Source organism: Lactuca saligna, chromosome 3 (assembly GCF_052625555.1).
Source record: "Lactuca saligna cultivar CGN05327 chromosome 3, ASM5262555v1, whole genome shotgun sequence".
NCBI classification, from domain to species: domain Eukaryota; kingdom Viridiplantae; phylum Streptophyta; class Magnoliopsida; order Asterales; family Asteraceae; genus Lactuca; species Lactuca saligna.
This window is the reverse complement of record NC_136419.1, coordinates 83,909,511-83,919,576: the sequence shown is the minus strand read 5'-3', so window position 1 is coordinate 83,919,576 and position 10,066 is coordinate 83,909,511. Positions and strand designations below refer to the sequence as shown.

General features: G+C 34.3%; 1 protein-coding gene across 1 annotated transcript; it reads left to right on the top strand.

The window, feature by feature from the left end:
* The first annotated feature begins 8,360 nt into the window (after positions 1-8,360).
* LOC145033819 (transcription factor MYB1-like) lies at positions 8,361-9,581 on the top strand. Its single transcript, XM_078982339.1, has 3 exons — positions 8,361-8,600; positions 8,738-8,867; positions 8,947-9,581. The coding sequence occupies exons 1-3, from the start codon at positions 8,468-8,470 to the stop codon at positions 9,449-9,451; spliced, it is 768 nt and encodes a 255-aa protein (XP_078838465.1). The 5' UTR covers positions 8,361-8,467; the 3' UTR covers positions 9,452-9,581.
* Positions 9,582-10,066: the final 485 nt, after the last annotated feature.

Here is a 10,066-nt window from a genome sequence, read left to right as displayed (position 1 = left end):
TAGAGCAGAGAGTACCTCGATCTGAGACGTGTGTATGAGGATGACAGTGATGACTCCAATCTTAGATATCATTCGATAGGCCCAGGTGGAGGTTGTGAGACTAGAGAACCGCAAGAGGGAGCGGGTGATTGGGCAGGTGTCCCATTTTGTGACGGACAACAGAGAACTTATGACCTTCTGAGGAAGGATTTGGGTGCCATATACAGGCAGAGCTCGACGCATACTGATGGAGGAGGTGTATAGATCGAGATTCTCGATCCACCCCGGGGCCACTAAGATGTATTTGGACCTGAAGAGAGATTATTGGTGGCCCTGTATGAAGAGAGACATTACATGGGTAGTCAAGAGGTGCTTGACATGTTGTCGGGTTAAGGCCGAGCACCAGCGTCCTCATGAAAAGTTGCAGCCACTAGAGGTTCCCCAATGGAAATGAGAAAAATTCTATGGATTTTATCACCATGTTGCCAAGGACCATGCGAGGCATCGACGTGATTTGGGTGATTGTGGATCAGTTGACGAAGAGCGCTCACTTTCTTGCAATCAGTGAGAGCTCTTCTGCTGAGAGGCTGGCAGAGATATATATGCGAGAGGTGGTAACTTGACATGGGGAGCCAACATCTGTAGTGTCCAATCGGGATATGCGTTTTACTTCCAAATTTTGGAAGAAGTTCCCTGAGGAGTTGGGAACACAATTGCATTTTAGTACAGCCTACCACCCACGGACATACGGACAGAGTAAGCAGATGATTCAGATGCTCGGGGACATGCTTCAAGCATGTGTTATGGACTTCGGTGGAAGTTGGGACACATACCTACCTTTAGCTGAGTTTTCTTACAACAACAGCCACCATTCCAGTCTCGGCATGCCTCCTTTTGAGCTTCTTTATGGGAGAAGGTGTCGTACCTCCATCTGCTAGGGAGAGGTAGGGAAGCGAGTGATGGATGGCACTGAGATAGTGCTCAAGATGAATGAGCTGATTCAGTAGGTCAAACAAAGATTACTGACATCTTAGAGTTGCCAGAAGAGTTATGCGGACAGGCAACGATCCGAGCTTGAGTTTCAGGTTGGAGATTTTGTTCTCCTGGGGATATCCTCGTGGAAAGGGGTGATACGGTTCAGGATGATGGGAAAGTTGGGGCCCCGATACATCGGTCCATTCAGGGTAACCGCTAAAGTGGGTAAGGTAGCATACCGTTTAGAGCTACCTGCAAAGTTGAGCCAGATCCATGATACTTTTCACGTATCCCAATTGAGAAAGTGTGTAGCTGATGAGAAGGAAGTTGTATAATTAAAGGACATTCAGGTGGATGCGAGCCTAAATTACATTAAGAGACCAATCACGATTATGGATCGAAAGGTGAAGGTTTTGAGGAACAAAGAGGTGCCCCTAGTTCAGGTACAGTGTCAACATCGGAAAATGGTCCGAGATGACTTGGGATTAGGAGTCCGAGATGCGAGAGCATCATCCGGAGCTATTTGAGGAGCATGACTTTGGGGGCGAAGTGTGATTCTAGTGGGTGAGAATTGGAACATCTGGACTTCCAGGTATAATATTTTAAATATTTATTTTGAGATATGAGGAGTGACTCGACAAGTTGGTGCCTCAACTCGTCGAGTAAAGTCGTGACTGGTGATGTAGATTAATGAGCGGACTCGATGAGTTTGTGGGCTCGAGTCAGCGTTGATGAAGGAAACCCTAATTTCTCAAGCTTGTGACCTATTTAAAGTCGCTTATGGCCTCCCTTTATGGCCACCTTCCCCAGAGAGAAACCCTAACCTACCCTTTTCATTGTAGAGAGAGAGAGAGAGAGAGAGAGATCATCTTGAACACTCTTGAGCACTTTGGAGGAGAGGTTGGAGGAGTTCGGTGTATCCATCCAAGAGGAGGTTGTGGATCTTGCATTCTTTTGTCATATGCTGCTATTCACAGGTAAAAGGCTCTCATCTTCGTCTCTTGTTCGTTATATCTCATTTTTGGGGAGCTTTTAGGGTTTTCTCTCAAATATGTTGTGTTCATGATCTTTTGGGGCATGGTTTGAGGTTAGAACCTCATATCTGGACTAGAGGGGACCTTGAGGGTCCAAAGTTTTGAGCTTTATCGAGATAGAGGCAGGTCCTAATGCTTGTGACCTTTCTTTGAGCTTTTGATCACATTATGGAGCATTGATGTCATGTATGGTCATCAAGATCAAACCTTTACGTGACTTTTGGATATTAAGAGGCTATATCTAGAGGTTGGAGTTGCAGATCTGACCTTAGACGTCCATATGACACATCCAGATGAGTCAACTCGCCGAGTCTATAAGATGACTCGACGAGTCGAATCTGGTTGCCCCGCGATTCGTGACACAGTGAAGACCTGTCGAGTTGGGAGGTTAACTTGATGAGCCGTGTGAGACCCTTAGAAGAATTTAGAGGGTACGAGTGGACTCGGCAAGTCGGTTCAAATTTGGCAGTAGACTCGTATTGACTTTCGTGTCTTGAGAGTGAGGCAGTTAGGAGCATTGAGACCATGGAGGGGTAAAATGGTCTTTTACCTTTCGGTGAATATAGAAGGGTTAGTCTAGCTTCTTGGGGGCCAATATTAATTAGGGATAATTATTATGTGTTAGGCGGAGGCTAGACCGGTGGGCAGAGTTCGAGATTTCCAAGTACGAGGTTCTACTTGCTAGCTTATGAGGCGAGTCTTCTCACTATACTTACCTTGTGTGGTAACTTATGTATGACCAGGGGGTCTTATGTATATGTGATGTGTTTGGAGATATTCTGCTATTTGTTTTGTGATATGCATATTGTGTATTATATTGAGTTGTTGAGTTAAGGGACTAGTGGGTCCAACTAAGTTGTGGGACCAGAGGGTCCCACTGAGACACATTGACCAGAGGGTCTTATTGAGTATAGCCTCAAGTGGCTAATGTGTTGTGTGTGGTATTTTGGGGAACTCACTAAGTTTTATACTTACCGTGTTATGTGTTATGTGTTTCAGGTAGTTCCGAGGATCGCGACAAGGCATCGACATGATTGTACACACCGGCGGGAGATGTTTCTATGATTCTGGGATTGTAATTTACATTGTGAAATGATTGACATTTTAGATACATGTGTTTCCGATATTGTGAAATGAGAATTTAACGTGTTTTGAAAATGAAAAAAAAAATGTTTGAAAATTTAAGTTATTACACTCACTTGACACATCAAACTTCTTAAAGTTAAATTCAGCATCTTTAAATTTAGCTTTTAACGTATCAAGTTCGGCAGTTAATTTGACAATTTCCTCTTTAACATAATGATGGTGAACACATTTGGTGCTATATTCCTCCCTAATCCTAATTAAAACTTTATTTTGAGCATCTAGTTTTTTTTTAAGAGGCAGTTAATTTGATGATTTCCTCTTTAGCATAACAATGGAGGACACATTTGGTGCTCTGATACCAATTGTAAAACGACGATCTAGGTATCATTCCAAATCAGTAGATTAGTGCGCAATCTCAATCAAGTGAATGTCATAAATCATAAATATTGAATAAGAACACAGTGATGAATCTTCAATGCACACTATATTAATCAATATTCTAGTACATCAGACTTTCTATGTCTCTCAGTTCTCTTCTTCTCTCTCAAAACTCAAAATCGGCAAATTAGAATGACCAACCTAGAACATGGCTGAATCTGTACAATATATATATATATATATATATATATATATATATATATATATATATATATATATATATATATATATATATAGATTTATATACCTAAACCTAAATACAAAAGCCCAACCGAAACCATTTAAGTGATTTCGGTCCAAACACTACCGAATTCATGGTGTTTTCGGTCCTAGACCGAGAACTCTAAAAGCTATGTAAAGCAACGTAAAAATCACAAATCATGTCCTAACATATTGTGATGATAATGTAAGAAAAAACAAACGTAATTCTTGATCCCTAAAATAATTGTTTTGTTCTTATCCATGCTTTAAAAAGAAACCATAGAATCTTTTAACTTGTTTTTGATATGGGGAAGATGACATTTAGGTAGTGTTTGTTTTTTGTCTGCAGATCTGCGAGACCTCTTCTGTCTGCACCGTGCAGACCACGCGCAGACATTAGTCTTCGCAGACTGTTTGTTTTTTTGAAGACTGCAGACCTAAAAATGTCTGCGCGCCCTCTTCTTGGCGCAGATGTGGACTAGAGTCTTCTAACATCTTCAGACATCTTCTAGCCTAAAAAAACATATATATCTTTATTTTTTTAAGTTTTTTTTCAATTTATATTTTTTCCAACTTTATTAATGATAAACAGTTTGAAAAAAAAATTACAAAACTTAAAAAAAACATTTGACGATACAAATATGATATTTTTAACAAATTTATAAATAAAAATTTATTATAATAATAGTCGTTCAAGTTGTTTATATAAATATGAATAAAAAATCATAATATATTCTTATATTTTTTTGCCAAAATTTTGTAAAACTTTATTTAATAGAGTATCATCTGTTTCTCGAGAAAATATTTATCGTACGTTTTTAATAGATTTTAATTGAAAAAATCGAAGTTTATTTCCATCTATTTATGTATCAAATTCTTTGATCACTAATTATAATGTTTAGTTATAACTTTACAATCAAAGTTGTTCGTTTTAATCAAATATGTATGTAAATTAATACCATTTAATACATAAAAGTTGATCTAGATTCGTTATATATTTATAATAAAGTCGTAAAAATATATAAAAAAATCGTTTTGAAGTTTTAAAAAATCAGTTTATTTAGATTTCAGTTTATTTTAATAGCCCGTAGATGTTAAAAAAACAAACAGTCTTCTTTTTTCAGACTGCAGACGTTTGGTCCACCTCTTCTACTGCAGAGGTCTACAGATGTGGTACGCAGACTGCAGACATTTTATCTCAGAAAAAACAAACAGCACCTTAGTATTTTGGTTTGAAAAACAACAAACCATTCAATTATTTTAGCTCAAAAGTCATCAATGTAAGAGTTTGATCACAAAATTAAGGCATGTTATGGGGTAAGTTGAGTTGATCTGAAAATATTCTTAATGTGTGATTGGTGTAAGCAGTTAAAAGACGGAAAAGCAAGCGCTTCTTGATTTATGGTTTTTTAATTACAAAAAAGAACGTTAGTAACAAATATGAAATTTATACACACACATACAAACACACACACACGAAATTTATACACACACATACAGAGAGAGAGAGGGCCCTTATATTTATTTAATATTTAAATGAAAAAAAGTATAATAAACACAATTTTATCATTTCAATTTGAGTAGAGAACAAATTCATAATGCTAAAAATATGAACCAATCCAAAAAATTATTCTTTGGGCCAAATCTCAAAATATTAAAAAACAAATAAAATATAATAATAATAATAATAATAATAATAATAATAATACCACACGACGAGTTTTGTCTAAAATTAAATTTGGTACCAAATTGATAACAAAAATGAAAATTTACAAAACATTAAACGAGTTATATATAAAGGACATGAATTTTTAACCATAATGGTGTTTTAAAAAATCTTATTTACCTAATAGGTGTACTTTTAAACATATTTACTAAAAAGGGTTTTTTTTAGTAGTTTAGTAAAAAAACAAAAAAAAAAAAAAAAAAGGCATCGTGCCCCAACTCTCATTCTTGGAACGTCTCTCTAATCGGAATGATTGAAAGACCGCTGCGACACCAAACTCCGGCCAGGCCTTCATCTCCGGTGATTCCACTCAAGGTGGAGAGACTGTCGGCCACTCCATTCCGGTGTTCGGCGACGATTCTAGCACTAGTAAGATTTTTGATTTACATCACAGGTTCAATTTTCGAACCATAATCTTTTATCATTTCAATTTTTTGAAGTATAAAAACAATTCTTTTTCATCTCAGTTTGATTTTTTAACCATCAGTTCGATTGATGTATTTAATTTTCAATTATAGTTTTGTTAGTTGATTGCTTCTCTGCTTTGGTTAATTAAAACTTTTGATTCCAAATGTAATACATTTTATCATAGGTATGATTTCTTGTCTATATTTGTGAGTTCCATTTTTTAAGCATCAGTTCGATTTATGTATTTAATCTTCCATCATAATTTTATTAGTTGATTGTTTATCTGCTTTGATTAATTGAAACTTTTGATTCCAAATGTAATAGATTCTATCACATTATGATTTCTTGTCTACATTGTTAGTACTGAAATTTCTTCTTAATGCAATTAGATTTGATTCCATCATAGTGAAAGAAATTTTCAGTGAATGAAATTAGAATTGCTTGAATATTTTAGTTTGAGTTTATGTTTTGATTTTGTATGGTTATATATATATATATATATATATATATATATATATATATATATATATATATATATATATATATATATATATATATATATATATATATATATATATATATATCAGGTGCTATCATCTTCATCTATTTTCTTTTTAATTTTATTTTTCGGTAGATAGATGCTACACTTTATCAAAGAGGAAGAAACAATAAGTTACATGAAGATTGCAAAGATTTTTGTTAGGTGAATGTGTTTTTTTTTTTTTTTGGTTTATGTAGATGAAAAAAAAATGGAAGGAAGGGGTTGTTGATCATGAAATATTAAAAAAAAAAAAAAAAAAAAAAAAAAAAAAAAAAAAAAAAAAAAACTAAATAACCCATTTTGGTAAATAAATTTAAAAATATACCTGTTGGTAAATAAGTTTTCCAAAAACACTTATTTGTCAAAAACTCTAAGGACACGGTCGTGCTACAAATTTGGAATCTTTCTGTAAAGAGACAGTTATATCTCTAGCCTAGGTCTTAGGAATATCCTTTTTCTCAAACCTCTTTCTTTTATACATACAACCAAATAAATAATATTTAGATTAACTTACACTTTTGGCCCCTATGGTCTTCCCAAAATAGCACTTCTGGTCTGAATATTAATATTTAATCATGGGTGGTCCATATGGTGAGTATTGGTATCACACGTGTCCCCTAGGACGGTTACCATTTAACAAGCCTTTGTCGGATTTGAATGACGGAAATGCCTTTGTTTTTTAACCAAATTTACTAATGTTTTTTATAGCCACACATTAATGTTCTTAAATAAAATATAGGATAACCATATGGGTATGGCATCAACCACCTGACAACTTTCATGATTTGAAGAATTTCAATAAAAATTAGGATGGAAGTTGTAACAATTAAACACCATGATTTTTAATTTTGTGTGGGAGATAAAGTAATCAAAATTATGGGGAAATGGAAATAGAACATATGAATCAAATTGTAACTAACGATCTATATAGAAACTACAGAAATTGATGAATATATCATTTCGTGTTCTTCGAAGCTAATGGGTTGCTTCGGAATTAAGCATTAGTAAATCACAAATGGAAAATGCTAATTTAAAACTCGAAACAAAAGTGTCTCTATAATTGTACCTTCAATGTTATGAAAAGAAGAATTTGATAAAGAGTTAGCAACGCCACGGTTCCTTTCTGAACATGTCCGACATACTATTATATAGTTTTAAGTATGCAAAAATAAATTCAATTTTATAATTTATATAAAAATTTGTCGCCCAGAGGAAAAGTGTTTCTTTGTGCTCTATTTTCTCTGTATAAGCTAATCAAACCCAAAACGATGACCAAAACATGTTTTCTTATAAAAACTGAGAAATTATAAATAATAATAATAATAATAATAATAATAAAAGACCAATTTCATCAATGGAGTTTAAAAAAAGCATCGATAATGACCGATTTTACCATGAACTTCAAAAATCCATCAATATTGATGATCATCAATTGTTTAGAAGAATAACAAGACCACCAAATTCAATTGAAAAAAGTAAAAGAGAATCTCAAACCTAGAAGAAATTCATGAATGATCCATCAATGTGACGAATGAAAAATCTAACACAATTATTCACCGTTTCCATTTCTCTTTTTAAAATGTTTAACAACCCCTCCGTTAGGGCCGTTAGAAGGGATGACCACCGGTGTTACCAAAACCCTCCATACAGAGAGTGGTGTTACTTTTCCAAAAATAAGACCAAAACTGTTATAACCAATAAACTATAGGGACCAAGACTAGAATTTACTCTAATACTTAAAATAAAAATACAACTATTATCTATTTACCGAAACCAATTATTGAATACGATACACGTCACATCTTTGTCTATCATGCACAATGGTTTGTGGGACATTCATATTTGTGTGGAGAAATCATTGTGCACGTTAGTGATACATACATGTGGAGAGAAGGGCTGTAAAAGACATGCAAGTCTATCCGCGTCTATAAAAAGGTAATGAATTAGATGTTATATACACATATGAATTTAATTAGCACGTGCTTCATGCTACATTAAGGAGAGATTCAGTAGTATATATTAGAGCTTCTTGGTCTGTATTTATGTACAACATCAAGTACTGAAAAGAGTACAAAGGAAATGAAACCAATTACTACTACTCATGGTTTAGAATTGAGAAAAGGCGCATGGACTCCACATGAAGATACGCTTCTTAAGCAGTGTATTGAGAAATACGGGGAAGGGAAATGGCACCTCGTTCCTCATAGAGCAGGTAGCAAATTCATGTACTCTTTTTTGTGTTTATCTCCTAACTCTTTGTTGCGTTCTTTCAAAAGAAAATATAATACGAACTACGAGTTCTTTTTGTAGGTTTGTTCCTTGTCTAATGTTTTCATGTTATGTTTGTAGGGTTAAACAGATGCAGAAAGAGTTGTAGACTGCGATGGGTGAATTATCTCAGGCCGAATATAAAAAGAGGAAATTTTGGTGAAGATGAAGTTGATCTCATACTCAGGCTTCACAAGCTTTTAGGAAATAGGTAAGCACAATTTCTTACTTACTTAGTTAATTAATAAAAATTAAATAAAATTAGAAGATAAGTTTTAGTTTAATTTTAGATGGTCATTGATTGCTGGGAGAATACCGGGAAGAACGGCTAATGATGTGAAGAACTACTGGAACACAAATATTCACCCTCGTTCGAAACAACAAAAGAAAGAATCTAGTGATGATGATAAACCCATGCAACACATCACAACAACAGTTACTAAGCCAAAACCGCTTGCTATCACGAATACCCTAAACCAGTGCATGGATGACAACCCGCAGATTATGACCCATGGAGAGTGTAGCAGCCTAATAAGAACATCAAATGATGATGATAACAACTTTGATCTATCCTTCGGGTTAAATTTATCACCCACTGTACATGATGACAAGGGTAAGGAGTATTTAGACGACTTATTTGATGACATTGAAATGGAAGACGGCGACTATGGGTGGTTGTTTGGTGGTTCTACGGTGGCAGGAGAGGAATTAAATGTTGTTGAGCAAGAAGATGGCCAAAACCAATTGTTTGAATTTCCATTAATGGATGAAGTTGCGTGGAAGCTTAATGATTAGAATTGCATGTAATTTTTTAAACATCATTTCATGGAAGACACTCGTTCAACACCCTCTTTATAATTACTAAAATTTGTATGTAATGTATTACAATTTAGACATGGATTTATTTATGTTTGATAAATTATCGGAAAACCATCACAAAAATAAAATAAATAAAGAAAATTTGGGTTTTTACTATTGGATGAAGTTGTTTGTTTCTTGGTCATGCTTGTTGTTACATGTCTTGGGTGATGATATAAGTAATATCTTTTAAAAATATTAAAAGAAGAGGTAAAATAGTAATTTAATTTTCAAATACATAACGATTGATTTTTGATGTTGTTAGTGAAGGCAATCACCATATCCGAAACAAAATAAAATGGCAAAGATCTTCCTTACTAATTCATAATTTTGATGACATGAATGAAAATGTAATTTACTCTAAAAATGTTTTAATAGTACTGTCATTTACGGCGAATTATTATTGTAATTATTGGACGATTAAGTAAACTAACCAATATAAATATATATATGGAAAAAAATATCTTTTAGTTGTCAAAATCACCAATAGGTCATGAATAGGGAAATTGCAGACTCTGGATTCAATAGTAAATGTTCCCAAATGTCATTCCG